At 36.5% G+C, this 16,950-nt stretch overlaps 1 protein-coding gene and 1 pseudogene across 1 annotated transcript in view; both read right to left on the reverse strand.

Moving 5' to 3' along the window:
* The window catches only part of COL11A1 (collagen type XI alpha 1 chain), a 208,320-nt gene extending 191,702 nt beyond the window's left edge, over positions 1-16,618 (reverse strand). Inside the window, exon 1 of the mRNA XM_060090201.1 lies at positions 16,147-16,618. Coding sequence (XP_059946184.1) covers positions 16,147-16,252 — 106 coding nt within the window. The 5' untranslated portion in view covers positions 16,253-16,618. The remainder of the gene's footprint in view (positions 1-16,146) is intronic.
* LOC132483636 (superoxide dismutase [Mn], mitochondrial-like) lies at positions 8,395-8,979 on the reverse strand (annotated as a pseudogene).
* Positions 16,619-16,950: the final 332 nt, after the last annotated feature.

Here is a 16,950-nt window from a genome sequence, read left to right on the forward strand (position 1 = left end):
ATGCCTCCAGCGTCTACTTAAATTACTGTTCTAAGGTCACACAATATTTTGACTGTTTAGTCTCTAATTAATTCCTCCTTTAAACTTCTTCACATACTCCCATGACCAGTAAGTAGGATAAAGCAGCAATGCACAGTGTTGGAAAGCCAGGCTGTTTTGAATTCCACCTCTGGCACTTAGCATCTGTGTGATTTGGACACACTACTTTACTGTTTTGTGCCTCAGTTTCCACATCTGTATAATGAGAATAATAAAAAAATATCTACCTATTAGAGTTTTTGTGAGATCTAAGTTGGTAGATGCCTTAGAATGCCTTAGAACAGTGGCTGGGAAAACTATGCTTATGGTTTAAGACCTCCTGCTGTCTATTTTTGTATGGTACATGAAATAAGAATATTTCTATATTTTTGCACGGTTGAAAAAAAACTAAAAGAAGCATAATATTTTAGGATACATGAAAATTACATGAAATTTAAATTTCAGTCTCCACAAATAAGGTTTATATTGTAAATATATCTACAGCCATTCATTTATATATTGTCCATAGCTGCTTTTGCACTACAAGGACAGAGCTCTGTAGCTGACAGAGACCGTGTGGCCCACAAAGGCTAAAATATCTACCATGTGGTTCTTTTAAGCTGAGTCTTGAATGATAGATTCATCAATTAAGAGAAAGGTGATAGAAATATCAAATATGACAGCACAGATACAAGACAGTACAGAGTTCAAGAAAATGGAACTAGTCATGTCCTGACAAGACATCAATACGGAATAAATTTAGATGTTCAAAGTCTCCCTGGGGGCATCATGGCTGCTGAGGAATTCTTGAGAAAAATCACATCTCTGCCATGAACACTCACAGCCACAAACTCCAAGTGAGACATCTACACTAACTCCTATGTGCTCCCTCAACCCCAAATTTTATGGTCCAGCTGAAATAAACTTCTTTCAGTTTCTAAAATTTACTGTATTCCCTTTGTTGGAGATTTTTTTCAATCCTTCATCAATTGACTAAGGATAGGTGACTGTTTTTTTTCAACCCTAACTGTCAGTAGAATCTCCTGGCAAGCTTTTAAAACATATAGATGTCTGGGTTGGCATGGGGCCCAGGCATTCACATGTTTTAAACATTTCCCAGATGAGCCTAATGGGTAGCTGGGGTTGAAACCTGGTGAACTCAGACCTAATCAATCTTTTGATATCAACCTAGCCATGACTTTCTTCAGGAAATCATTTCTTATCCCTCCCAGGCTGGGTTATGTGACCCTTTCATATGATCCCAAGTGCCCCATAACCAAGTGCCCCTTGGTTAACACCATGCTCTATTTTGTTTGTTTGCTTAATTATCTCATTTTCACTCTAGGCTGTGTGCTCTCAGCCACAGTGTATGTCTAAATTATGGTTCTGATTTCCCTGTTACATACTTATGCTATTAATTTATTTCTCTCTCTCTCTTTTTGCTAAGCTTGTAAATTATTGGTTAATGTCTGCCTCCCCTGATAGATTGTTAACCCACACTATTGATGTTCACTGCAGTATTCATAAATAACATAGCAGCTGACACACAATAAATAATCAAGAGAAATATGGTTAATGAATGAATGAATAAGTGAGTAAATGGGCAGCCACATACTGCCTCAGAGTTGAAGCTTCTTTCTTATTAGTCTCAGAAAAAAAGGGTTGAAAGTGGCCTTTACAAACAGTACCCTGAAGAGCTTGACAAGTCTGGTTGTTTCCATTTGATTCAGGTATAGCAAGAACACAGGTCTGAAGTGACCTTCCTAAAGTGTGCTAGATGCTTTCCCCCCTATTAGGGAGTCACTTATCCTCACCTTGTACCTCACATTACAGGTCATACATGAAACATATCATTATAGACAGAAATAAAAACAAAATAAAGCATAGAGTTATAAATCATCTCCCACCCAGTTATGAAATGCTTTGCTGCTCTAGATAAGTATAAAATAACCAGGAGTGCTACTGTGTTTATGTAGTAATGGAATGCAGGTCTGGCAAAAGAAAAACTGAGAGAGAAGTGACTGTTATAATTTAACTACTACCAACACCCTGCTATATTTCAAAATCATAAGAGCCCTTAATAAAGAATCTAAAATGTAGGATATGACAAGTGTATAAACAACAATTAACAACTCAGTTTCTGCAGTTGGAACAGCCCAACTTCTAACTCAAATTTGGTATTTATTATTTGTATAACTTTGGGTAAGCTACTTATTCCTCTAAGAGTTAGTTTCTTCAACTTAACCAAATTTTGAGAATTAAATGAGATAAGGCATTTTAATCTCTGAGGATATTGTCTAAACACTCAATAAAAATAATACCTGAAAGCACTATTTCGTCAAAATTTTAACCTTTCTGAACATCTCTAACAGTCTCAGTGCCACCAGTGTTTTCCCAGAGCTATAATTCACTAGATTCCTGTTATCCATTTCCTCTGACTACCTTGGGAAATCTCTTTATAGTCAAGTAGAAGACTAAAGAGTTTTCTATCTCTAAAGATCCATTAGCTATCATCCATGAAGATTATGCAATGCTTAGCAATCTCTCCAGCATGATTTTATGTTATTCTATTTTATGAACCCCAGGAGGCTTCCTGGAACTTTGACAGCTTAACCTGCCATGTTCACTGTTCCATTACCATCCTGTAGCACAACTTGACATTAATACACTGATATCATTGAAATTTTTTCCTTTTCAATAATTTTTTCTTTGCATCTCATAGACATTGATATAACTATAGATTAACCCTGACATGTTATTTATTAAAGGTTTTTTAAAAACTATTTTATTGTCTTTCCTCTGATACTATTCCTTCATTTATTTCGAACCCACATATGCCACATGCACATCTTGTATTATAAACTAACATGAAGTATTAGAAAATAAAACATATCGACCTAAATTCTCCCATATTTAAAAAGGTGTGAAAGCTCATCTTTAAATGCCTATATGGCACAAATAATGTCGATATAAATCACATAAGTGTTCTAAGTCTCTACACAACTATTTTTGGATTAAATTACCAGACTTTTTGTCTGTATTTTGCGATCTAACCATTGTAGTCAAAACAATTGCAAAATGGGAGAAATGAACTGCTTGACTACATCAGTAAATTGTAAGTATATAAGATTATAGATGTATAGTTTACATTAAATATTCCTGGGTATGGGAAGGTTTTAGACTACATTTTCCCCCAACGGGATCTATAATAAACTTAAATGTTTTGCCATTTTAAGCCTATGTTTAGAGCATATATTTCCCTACAGAAAAAAAAATGAAATAAATATAAGCATCTCAAGGCTCAAGTTTTTGAGAAGCAGTCTCTTATGCTTCTTGGAAAAAATCACTATTTAATATTCAAACAAAGAAAAACATCAAATTGAGAAAGACATGGACAAAGACAATATAAAATAGGAGGCTAGGGGCTTCCCTGGTGGCGCAGTGGTTGAGAGTCTGCCTGCCGATGCAGGGGACACGGGTTCGTGCCCCGGTCCAGGAAGATCCCACATGCCGCAGAGTGTCTAGGCCTGTGAGCCATGACCGCTGAGCCTGCGTGTCCGGAACCTGTGCTCCGCAACTGGAGAAGCTGCAACAGTGAGAGGCCCGCGTACCGCAAAAAGACCAAAAAAAAACAAAAACAAAAACAAAAACAAAAAAACAGGAGCCTAGAGTTTTAGGAATTTTACAGTTAATTTTACCAATCCAAATACCTACAAACCTATTGGTACTACCATTTCGGAAAATAAAAACTCAATGATCAAATGTAAATGTACTTCCTTACAGCTCCATGAAAATACCAGTTTTTTTTTTTTAAATCAGTTACACAGTGAAGTTCAAAATTGGATAGATCAGGGGGAAAAAAATACATAGTAAAATACTCTGAAGTGGAACTAGTGGAAAAATATGACTCCCATCAAAATCAATTGTATTCACATCCAAATGTTCATGATTTATTCTAATTTTGACCTATCTAGTGGTTAAAAGAAATCCACAAAACACAGAATCCCAGATTTAATGGTGATTAGGAATAATAAATGAATTTGCTTTGAATAGCAACATGTGTTTACAGTTTCTTGATAATATCTAATCTGTCATTGCTGTCTAGGTCTTCAGTTGGGAACATCTCCCCTCTACTTTCTAGGTAACTACAAGTTACCTGCCTCATTGTTCTGTTAAACCAGTAAAATAAAGTGCAAACTCCCATTACCATTTCTAGACAACTATAACCTCTTAAGACAACTAGATCAATGTGTATGGTGTCTATCAAATAAGTAAAATGCTTTACTGTGTGGACTTTGACTGTCATATTGACTATATCTAAATAAGTAAAATGAAATGAAAAGCCATGGGAGTTATTTGGATAAATACGGCTTAGAAGTTGCCCAAAAAATTTAAGGCAATATTTGTACTCCAAAAGTATCTAATTCTACATTATATATAAAGCCTTAAAATAAAATCTCAACCTTTAATTTAAATGTCATTACTTTTTATAAATGACAAATATTTGAATAGTACCAAGGAGAAAAATAAATCAGTGAATGAGTATAGGGAGGGTTAAGGAGACATGGATTTTGATATAAAATAAGAAAGACAGGAAAAGCCTCAATAAGAAGATGATGCTTGAGTAAATTCTAGAAAGGCATAAGCTGTTCCTCTATCCTGACATTTTTACAGAATGGCATTGTAAGCAAAGGGAATAGTAAGTACAAATAACCTGAGATAGGAGCTGACCCAAGACATTGGTAGAAATACAAGGAGACAAATATATCTCCTGCAAAGGAAATAAAAGGGGTATAAGAGATGAGGTCAGAGAAGTAAGGGTGAGGGCATGTTGAAGGCAGCTTGTATAGGTCCTGTGGGATCCTCAACAAGCTTGGATTTTGTTCCAAATGAGATGGAAAACAACCATTGGCAGTTAAGGGGAGAGGAAGAACATCAACCAACTAATTTTTCAGAAGACTGTGGTTGCTGTGTTGAGAACAGACTCTAGGGGCACTGGAGTGGAATCAGAGAGCAGAGAAACAACTGTAGTCTTCTAGATGTAAAATTTGGTTGATATTGTTTTCTTGGACTGAGAGATGAAGAACTTTATGAGATTATGGATATATTCTGGAGACAGAACAGATCAGAGTGGAGTATGAGAGAAAACGAGTCAAAGATGACTCCAAGTTTTTTAGCTCAAACATCATGACTGAATGTGTTGCCATTAACTGAGACGGGGAAGACTGAGAGGAATGGATTTCAGGAGGAGAGTTCTGCAATTCAGTTATGGGCATGCTAATTTTGAGATGACTTAATAATGCCATTGGAAATAGCTGAATAGGCAGTTGAGTGAGTATATGAGTCTGAAGTTCATGGGCAAGGTCTGGGATAAAAATAAAACTTTGGGAGTTGACAGCCTATCAATATTATTTTAAACTATAACTAACTCAATTAATGATATGTTTTTAAAACTCTATTTGATATAACTTTCCCTGAAATAAGTCATTATGACTTAAAAATGCTTATAATAAATATTTATTCTCTCAAATAATCAGAATAGAGACCTTGGTCCAACATATTAATCCTCAGAAACAAAAATCACTATTTACACTTTATGTTCTAAAACATGCTATAATTTGTTTAATAACCAAAAAAATCACATTTTAAAGTTTAAAAATGTTAGGCAACTTTGTCTCATAATAGACTTTATAAATGTGTACATGCTTGCTTAACATACTCCTTTATAAAATAAGAAGATTATTCATTCACATATTTTTCAACTTTATAATGGCCATAACTCCATATCAAGTGTGACTTAACTGTACTAATTATCATGGAGAACCCCAGGTGACTTTACAGTGGGTTGGCTATTCCAGAAACAGCTGCATGGCTCTCTACTTCCCTGGTTATTTGTCAGAAGATCCAATAGTTGCAATCAATTGGAACCACCTAGTAAGTACAGATATCAAAGTATGCACTGACAATGCCATCTTAGCAGCCTCCCTGTACTTTTAAATTAGTCACATGAATCCATTCTTTCCAGAAAGATATACCCATATGGTCTTGTGTTATGTGGTCCCTGCCCACATCCCCAACTCCAGCACTCTCCTAGTAACACACATACTCCATGAGAATGGAGGCTGGCAAACCATCTTTGTAGTCCAGGCATCTAACATAGTGACTGCACATAGAAGAGAGTCATTTAATTTTCTCAGTTATTAAACAACCTCAATCCTGAACTTTCTCATATCGTAAAAAGAATATATGAACTGAAAGTCAAAAGCAGAAAGAGTATCACAACTTTGAGAATGGTGAGGGAAGAACAAACACCATTTGAGAGTGTGATATTTGAAAAGTATGGCATTTCTGATTTATAAGTGGTCACAGCTATTAAAATATGTTTATTATAAAACTAAAATTATATTTTTATTACAACAACTTGATTTTAATGTTGAGAAGAGTGATATTGATTAGCATTTAGTTTATCACATGCTATGGAGAGGAGGATTTTTTTAAAAAGCATTATCAATATCATAATCAGTTGATCTACTTAAATCAGTTTTTTGCAGAGCCACTTCTGTCTGGCAATAAGGTATGTATCAACTGATTTCCACATAGCAGATAACCTTTCACTTGACTTCCAGTACCCTGTTACACAAGCTAGGCACATCCTTATCTTTGTATACATTTATTTCCTATTACAGAAGGTTCATGAACCCTTGGTTGTGCATCATAATTATATGTAGAGCCTTATAAAGCAGCTGTGCTTAGATTCTGCACAAAATCTACTCAATTAATATCTATAGGGATGTAACTGAAAATGATTGTGATATCAAGCCAGGACTGAGTACTCCTGTCTCCTTGACTTTAGTGAAAATGTCTTGCTTATGAGTTCATTAATTCATTCAATGAATATTTACTGGCCATCTATTATGCTCTAGGTATGGTGCTAGACCTAGACACCAGAAATTTTTACATAGATGAAAAAGATGTAGTCCCTGCTTTCATTTTAGCATCAAAAATATTCTATGATAAGTATTCACGTTGGAGTTAGTACAGTGTGCTTTAGGATGTTATACAAGGTCAATTATCCTAGTCTTCATGGTTAAGGAGAGGTATTCCTAGAGGAGATAATATCTAAATTCTGTGTCAAAAAACAATGCTAAGCAGATTGAGAGAGTGTTCAGGGTGAAGATCATAGCTTACTTGGAGGCAAAACAGAAGAGTGCTATTTTCAGGAAATCACAATAGTATCAGCAAAAATCTGTTCAATATACTTCTGTAGACACTGGCAATAACTGATATACATAACCGTATATCCCATCTCAGATCATCAATTAGGTTATTGAAGAGCAATTCATTAGAGCTGCAATCAACACTTTTACCTCTTTCAACAAAACTTTTCCAAATGTTTACTATGTGTTAAGTTCCGATCTATGTGCTTAAGACACACTAAATAAAGCAGATAAAGACATCCATCCTAATGATTTTAGTGGAACTAAAACATACAATGGATAGGAATACAATATTAAAAACATATAATTTTCATCAAAAACAATTCTACACCTACAGACTATTGACCTTATTAAGCACTTGAAATTTTACATACTCCTTGCTTAAAGATGGTACTTCCTAATATCATAATTACGTGTGTAATATGCAAACTGCTCTCTAAAAGAACTAGTTTAGTAAAATAATCATAAAGCAATAAATATAGATAGGCTACTCTTCCTAATAGTCATTAAGCAAAATCAGACAATCCTTAATAGGATGCAAAACTGAAATAAGTTTCAAAAATGAATATATGAGAGGAAATTTCCCAATTATTACTTTTACAAATTGAAATCATGTAGACAAATGAAATGATGATTTATGTTGCTGTCAAAGCAAAAACACGACTTCATATGTTATTTTTCTCGATCAGATTCCTATGTTAAAGCAAACTACAGCTTTAGAGGTAATATGGTCAATCAAGAGCTTCAAATATTTAAAGATATTTTTGGAGAGAATGTGCAAAACTATTTTCCAGATGAAGAAAGTTAGAAAGAAGTCGCAACTCATTCACTTTCAGAGAATGAGTAAAAAAAAGGGGGGGAAAGGAGAGATCTAATTACTGCTAACAACATGACATGAGGAGGTCACTTCACACCACTACAAGTTAACTAGATTTTAACCTTGTTCCAGTCTGCTGAGCAAAGTAAGAAGATAATTAGTAATCTAAATAGTGACTATATCATATCCTGTGCATTCTGGCATGTTGGTAGACACCAGGGGAAGAAATAAAACTAAATCACAGTCATTACCCTCCAGCAACTCCTAGAGAAAGGCTAACATATAAATGAGAAATTTTTAAAATAATTATATCGTGTGTGTGCATGTTTGTTTGTTTGTTTGTTTGCAAACCATGTATCTTTCAGTTACATTCTCCCAGTTGATTACATTCCCAACAGCTTTTAGATAATCAGATCTGACACTTTTATACTGAAGGTAGTAAGCATACTACCATACCAATCCCCCAAAGTGGAAAAGACCTGTTGTTCCTTGTAATGGATCCTGATTAGAACAGGCAGCAATTTGTAAGTGTCCTTGTAACTCAATGAAACCAGGCCAACCCCAATCTGAACCTTGAATGCCAAGAGATACAGTTGTCAACTTCTACTTCAGTCAGTCAAAGGAAATAAAGTAACATTTACTAGCTTCCATCCACTCCCCTTTGGGTTCTCCACCATCATTAGGGCTTAAGTTTGTCCCTAAAATGGGAAGGGTGACAGGTCCTCCAACACTGAACTTTAGTGCAGGCTGAAGAGCTACCTGAATTATAACATCATCTTTAATGAGAGTCTCTTTATATTTTTCCTTGGTGGCATTCAAGTTATTCACACAATTTACATGATATTCACTGTGGTGCAGCTGCATGATTTGTGCATTAATGTTAGGACCCAGGGCACCATAATCATAAACAAAGTCACAAAGGCTGTGTAAAAGCATTAAAAATACACAGTAAACATAGGCAAGTGATCAAAAGCAAGGTCTCTGGAGCATGACTACCTGGGTTCAAATCCCAGGTCTATCACATAGTAGTTGTATGGTCTTAAGCAAGATAATTAACTTCTCTGGTTTTCAATTTCCTTATGGGTAAAATGGAGATTTTAGTATTAGCTTACTTCCAGGACAATTGTCAGAATGAAATGATATTTTATACAAAAAGCGCTTACAACAGGACCTGGTACATAATGGGCATGCATTCAGTGTGAGAGCTTGTTATTATATCTGCCTGGAGTATGAAGCTTGAGCTAAACGTATGAGAAGGCATCTGCGAGATGGATGAGAAGGAAACATACATTCCAGGTAAAAAGAATAGTGTGTTCAAAGATAGGGGAGAATATGGGCAAGAGGTTCAACATGCCTGAAGTGCAGGGTGAATGGGAGTGGGGTGGCAGCAGGTGGGAAAAGGCTGATCCTGAGCCTGGACGTACACAAGGGCCACATCCTGAAGGGCACTCTACACCACGCTAGGCCATTTGAGCAACACGTTTGTCTTCAAAACCAGTGAAGTATTTTGACGATTCATCAGCATTCAAAGAGTGACAGCAAGTAGTAGGTTGTCCTCCACAGTTAGTGTAAAAAGAGAATTAAGGGCAAACACCACTCTAATATTTATGGCTCTTTCTCTGCAGAGCTATCCAAGAGCACAAAGTAGGAAAGTGAGCTAGAGCTTCTTATTAGTTTTGTCAAGAATTGCAGTTACGGCTCTTTCTGGCAGGCATCCTTTCGGGAAGTTGTTTGTGAAAATTTGAGTGAGGAAGGAAAATCAACCACCTCATACCATCTAAGGTTCACTCGTTTAAGCCCGGATGTGAGTTTACCAGTCAGACAGAGGAAGGAAGCTTCCACTGACACCCTATGCGCTCAAGTTCTATGAATAGGGACCTTCATTTGCCTGTACAGTACAGGGCCATTCAAGAGCAATTAAATTTGGTTAAAATAAGAAAGAAATGCTTTTTAAGGAAAAAAAAGAAGGTTTGAGGGAATTGCAAAAGTTGATTGTGCTAAAGCACTTTTACACAGGTTTGTTTTAGTTCTCAATTGTCAAGTCGTATTTAAGCTGGTCTCTTACTCTGAAATATGATAACCTTTCTTTTCTCTGAGTTCTTTCTCCTAAATTAATAGCACTGTCTCTAATTCCATGCGCAGCAAGCAAAGAGTTTATTTTACCAGATAACAGTAGGTCTGGTGATCAGCCAATGTCTAAAGAACCACTAGCCAAGTCAGTAGTAAGCCAGAGACTGCAACTGATAGATACTACTCACTAAATCACTTTAAAATTGACTTTCATCTTCTCTACCAGATAGTATTATTCATGTTGAGTTCTGACACTACTGAAAGTAGAAAAAAGAAAAAACCCAAGATCATCTATAAAAATAAAATCATATTAGGGTTTTGAAAGGAGAAATAAATATATTAGATGCATTAGAATATAGAAGGCAGTTAAATGAAAAACAAAACCCCTTAGTTTCTGAATTAAATTGCAAAAGAAATGAGTAGAAAAAGTCCAAATTTAGGAAATTTGTTATAGTATACTTTTAGTATACCTGAAAACTGCATTTAAAATGGACTCTTCAGTGAGACAACTTAGGGAGCGCTGCAACTTTTTATAGCACCTGTGCATACCTCTCTTTCTTCTTTGCTAAGGAACAAAACTTCAACAGACAAAAAAAAGTTTGGTTTCCTTTCACCACACCCAGCTCAGGCCACATTTCCCCCACTATTAAATGAAGGAAATGGAGGAGTAAAAGCAGAAATGCAAATCAGCTCTCAGCTCCCACTCTGCAATTGCCCTGAATTCCTAATGATCACAGACCAACTGCACTTAATTAGTTCTCCAAAGGTAGATGGGAAAGAAAAGGGTATTTAGGATACAATATGATTCTGGCTTTCAAATACTTAAATATCATCACTAAAAATTATATAAAATGAAAGGACTGGCTCAATATTTATAAAACCCTATACTTATATAAATTGTTAGAGTTAGCCATGAGTATAAATATTAACTTCCATAGTTTCTTCTTCAGGACCCTAAGGACATAGACTGCATTTCCCAAAAGAGAGGAAAAAACATCATTTGGTTGAAATACTAGCTCTACCATAGTGGTTGCCAGCACAACATATCATTGTAGCCCATTAAGAGGGATTACTTCCCTACAAATTAACTGTCCATTTATTACTGAAGTAAAAGGTATTTTTGTGATTTCAGACACTTGGACAATCCAAAAGAAAAACTTGAATTAGAATTTGCACTACTAAGTGCTCTCTTATTTTTTTCAAAGTTGACTACTTGTTTGGAAAAAATTATCTATTAAACAAATAACCTATATCAAGTAAAAATCAATTTATTGTCTTACTTATTAATAAAAGCCAGACAATTATATGTAATATATATCACCCAATCAATCTAAAATTAACATGAAAATCATAGAAATTTGATGTTATTTGCCTTATTTGAAATAAATATATAATTTTCTTAGCTTCTTGAAAATTCGAAGCTGTACTGGGTCCTCCATTAGTAACTTTAGAGAGGATAAAAAACTATGTTCTTAATCCAGCAAGATATGTATACAAAAAATATTTTACAAACTGTTGTGCTTTCTACTTTGATACAGATAATCTTATAGAATCACGTAATTAGGTATATTAACAATACAAATTACCTATCTCTAAACTTGGGACTTTGAAAAATTTTTAAATGCTTTCTATAATTTCCTGTTTTTCTTTAAATCAGTCATTTTCACTTAATCTGTCTTCTCACTAATTTAAACTCCAGCATGTACATTTAAGTTATATTTGGTCATTCCATATTCTATAAATACATATACATTAAGTAATAATTGTTTATTCCATTGTCTCAGACTACTGTTATTTAAAGATATTTTTATCACTATTGCAAATCTTCACCTTACTCATTAGAAAAGGCTTGACTATTATAAGAATATTTTTTTTGAGAAAGAGGACTCAGCTAATAAATTTTCTGTGCCTTAGTTTCCTCGTTAGTAAAGTGAGAAGGTAGTATAGAGATGAAATTTTTATAAGAATTTCTATCTCAAGCATTCTTTTTAAAAAATCTAAACATCTTTTCTTCCTTTGGAAAGATTCAGCTTTTTATTACACACTCTCACCCAAGCTTGATTCAAGTCCATTCATTATCATTACATAGGTAGTGCTTCTATAAATTAACCAGAGTGAAGAGAAATTTGTCTCAGAAAAGAAGCAAAATTTTAGAAAAGAAAGGTGACTACTTAGTTTTTTTATAAGAAATCCTATCCACAAATCTGAAAAGAGGCTCATATTTGCCTTGCTATATTTTAATGATAACTTGAATAATGTGTTCCTTCAATTTTAGTCACAAATTGAGGCAAACACAGAAGCTAAAAATTAATTAAATAAATCATAAGCAATCATACTATCTAGGTATATACATTTCTTGTTTTGCAACTTCATAACTTTATTTAAAACTCTGAGAGTACCTCTTAGAGAGTGATTTTTATAAAGTAGATTCTAGTTAAGTATTAATTATAAAGTGAATTGTCACATTAAGATATTGATAAAATTAATTTCAAAACTAATAGACAATTTTGTGAAAGTGTCTATAATTAACTGAATATATATGTGTCACCTAAACTAAGGTTATCTGTATAAAAGATTCAGGAAGATGCTTCTCATAAGATACCTATTTTTCTTTATTGTTTATTACAGACTTTGTCCATTTTGATTTAAAAAACAAATGGAAAGGCAATATTAATAATCATAGAAGACATTGCATTTGTCATCAGAAGCATATCTGATCTTTTAACTGATTTCTGATTAAGTAACCACAGGGACAAACTTGATCTCTTTGCAAAGTTGGATTAGCACATACTCTGGAAGCCAGCACCATTTCACCTGCTGATCCCAGGCACTCAAAACACTCCAGCAGGGCTCATTACCAATTGCTGACAAGCTTTGAAAGTTCTTCATAAAATTAATCAACTTTTTGCAAGGCACAGTACTGGCTCAACCACCAAAGGTTGAATACCATCTTAATTAGTGAAAAATGATTCAATTAGATATTTTTTTTCCTTCATACTCAACTTAGCTTAACTCCTTTGAAAACCACTTAAAACCATCTATCTTAAAACTGTCTATCTTTACACAATTACAGGCTATAGTCTCTATAAATTCCAGTAAATCTCAGGTTCTACCTATAATAAGTAATGAATTAATTGAAAATGAAATTCATAAATTCATGAGATAAAACATTTATATTAACCATAAGCAAATATATGAATCATGAAATTGAAGTTAATGAAAAGAAATATATTATAAAAAATAATGCTTACTCTTTTATGCTAAATCATAATAAATACTAAAATTTTAAATAAGTAAGTTAAAGATTACCAAGTTACAGAGTTTGGATTTGCAAGGTAAAATAATATAACTCTGTGTTTGTTCATAAATTTTCTTTTAATTCATTCACTCCAAGAACTTTTCTCTGTAAGATTAGATGTTTCAGCATCCTAACTACACACTTTTAGAGTCCAATTTTTTATGACTCAGAACTTTTTAAGGCTTTAGTGTTTTTAATCCAAGAAATACAAAATTTAGATGAAAATAGGCTGTTTTAAATTATCTTTTGGTTTATCAACCAAATCACACCAGTGTGCCTCAGTGAAATCAATAAATTATAGTATAATACTAGTACATAATACCTTATTTAGGAACTTATTCATTGTTACATCAATTGCAAATCGGAAGGCTAGTATGAGAGCTAGACATTGAGTTTATTTTCCCCTTGTGAGGTGATTCAGGCTAGTGTTTCCTTTTTAAGCATTAATATGTAATATACTATTTCCTTTTTGAAGTTCATTAAGGGCCAAAGAATGACTATAAGAGTAGGTTTAAAATGTGTAGCTTCCCACTAAGCAATAAGCACCTAGTAACTTGGTGAAACAAATACCAAATCTTACAATATGAAGATCCAAATAACCATATAACTTTCGAGACATTTCATTAAAAATGACAAACAGAAACAACATATTATCCTTAAAGTTTGCTATTTCTCACATTAGATGGCTTTATAATAATAGAGAAGGTTCTTTTTCCACCATTTATTTGATGTGGTACTGAGATGTTTGTTTAAAAGGGTTTTAGGTATGCAGCTACATTTAAATGAAAAAAAAATATGCATCACAAGTGTAGAAATTTGATCTTTCTGATCTCCTTAGAGCTTTAAGGAAGTCCCAGTGTGGAAATGAAACATCTTCCGTGAAATAACCCCTGAATGCCTATGATAACGTCTCTTGAGTTTATAGTGCATCTGTCTTCATTGAAGAAAGTCTTAGTTTCCACATTAAAAAAAAAATAGCTGCCATTATGATACTTTTTCCTACGTTTGAACAAAAGAAATGGCTGAAAAAGCTCAAAAAGAAACAGCATATCTGTTCTTCCTTAATCGAGTGTCCTTTTTCAGCATCACTGTATATACTTAGAAGGATTTTAAGAGGCCTCATTTACTAACACAGTTCCTTGAATTCCAAATAATAAAACCAGCAGAGGGCAGACCTGCTGACAGAACTGACCAATCCAGCTGGTGACCAGGTACCAAAGGTAAAATACAAAATTTTTGATGGATTCCACTTTCAAGACTCTACTATTTATCTTTTAAAATGTAGAAATGAATGAATCCACGTAATTAGCATAACTTACTTCAAAATTCAAATATAGTCCTAACGAGGCTCTGACTGTATTCTCCAGGAAAAGTCACAGAGGAATAACCCACCACTGCCCGCTACTCAGGAAGGTGAACATCACAAAGTGTGGGGAAGAAATACAGACCTGGTTTCGCAGAGTTCGGCCTCCGGGAGCGCTAACTCCCATTAGGGAGAACTCAGATCTTGGCACCCACAGGGTCAGACTCAGGTTTCCGCTAAAGCCTGCGCATTTGGGGTTGACAGCTTCTTTCTCCCTCAGCCAATCATCGCCACCCTCCTTCTTACCCCCCCCCCCCCACTTCTCTGCGCACTCCTGACAAAGCTTGCTTTTTTACTCTAAGCTGTCTGGGCTCCCTTAACTCCAAAGGAGTCCTCCCGCCAGCCGTGTCTACAGCACCTAACGGACCGCTCCAGCCAGATGCCTTTGCGGGAAAGGGAGGGGGAAAGGGAGGGAGGAGGCGGAGGGGAGGAGTGAAGTCGCTCTCCCTCCTTGGGTACTGACAGGGCTGCTGTCTCCCGAGCAGGTCTGGTCATTGAATATTTGGTGGTGCCACGTAGGAACTTTTCCTTACCTCTCTCCTCCCATCCCACCCCACGCCCCCTCCCCTTCCCTCCAATCCCTATTCCTCCACCCCCACACCATTTGTTTGGCGAGTTTCATCATTCTCCAAGAGAGCTGCACGTCCAACCTGCAAGAAGAAGTTGGGGGTGGGAGGGGTCACAGGAGGAGGAGGGGGCTGAAATATCGGGAAAAAAGTTCTTCCTATCTTTATCCATTTCTTATAATCTCCCATTTTTTCCTCTTAACATCTCCTCAAAATGCCACACACACACACACACACACACACACACACACGCACACACACACACACACACACACAGTGTTCTCAGTCTTCAAGATTCAGGCCCCCTGCTTCCTCTCATATCCCTAAAAGTAAAACAGCTTGAGAACTTCAAGGTTCATTTTATACACTTTCTCTATATTTTCTCCTCAGCTCACCTTTAAAAAAGCATTTCCATTAGTTAGAATCTGAAGAAACCAGAAGATGTGTTCAAAGGGCAGTCTAAGGACTGTTCCTCAAACAAAAGCTTTGTACAACTGCCCTTGTGTTCAAGGTAATACTTTTCCTCTTTTCAAAGCCCCTGGAAAGTGGTGAAGGGCATTTCAGCAGGCTCTGTGCCTGACAGATCTTTTTTTTTTTCCTGCTACCTCTTCTCCCATTACTGTCCCGCCTACATCCATCTCTCTCTCCAGTCTTCACTTCCAACCTGATGGCAGCTACAATCTGAATTTAAGAGAATTGCTTCTTTGGGGGGAGGGGGGTTGGAAGAAGGAAGGGGGGAGGGGCACAGAATGAGAAAGACAGCAATCTCCCACCTCCCCAAAACCATTTTTTCTTACCTCCTCTGACCTCTCTAGCCTGGAAGAGGAAAGTCAGTGCGAGAGTTGTTATGGTGAAATCCCAGAGCCACCGTTTCGTTTTCCACCTAGAGGACCACCGCTCCATCTCCGAGCCCCGCACTCACAACTGTGAACTTAACCCACGAAAACGCGACTGCAGACCAACTCCCTTCCAAGGTATCGTCGGGGATGTTTGCTACACAGCCATTGGAGAGGGAGAGGGGGAAAAAGTCAAAGGGCTTTTTCTTTAAATTTGATGGTTTGCTTCCTTCCTGTCTCTCGCCCCCTCCTCTCCTTCTCGGTCGGCCCCGCTGGTCGGGACCCTCCGATCCGTCCTCTGCGGGGCCCTGCCTTCAGACTGAAGGCAGATGAGGGGCTTCAACCAAAAATCTGTGAGGACTGCGTGCCCCTAAAGGCTTCATGCCGTCTGTGGGCCGGACGAGAGGCTCTGGGCAGCCCCCTCCTCCGCCCACTCCCCTCCGGCGCCCCCCTTACCCCGGGCGAAACTGACAAGCCCGCTGAAGGTCAGACCCAATCACACGCCTCGCGGGCAGCCCCGAGCCCGCCCCCCTCTCTTTTGCCCAAGAATCAGGTCTCCCTGCAAGCCCAGCCCACCAACCACCCCCCTCCCCATCTCCCCACTCCTCCCCTCCCTCTTCTCCTACCCAAATCCCCGAGAAGAAATGGGAGGGAGTTACGGGGGACGCGTGCTTGGCTCCAGCACTTTGGGAATGAAAGGAATTGCAGGAGAGCCCCGGAGTCCACAGAGTTTTCAACGAGCTTCTGTATTCAATAAAAACAGCT

The sequence above is a fragment of the Mesoplodon densirostris genome, chromosome 2, assembly GCF_025265405.1.
Source record: "Mesoplodon densirostris isolate mMesDen1 chromosome 2, mMesDen1 primary haplotype, whole genome shotgun sequence".
Lineage (NCBI taxonomy): Eukaryota > Metazoa > Chordata > Mammalia > Artiodactyla > Ziphiidae > Mesoplodon > Mesoplodon densirostris.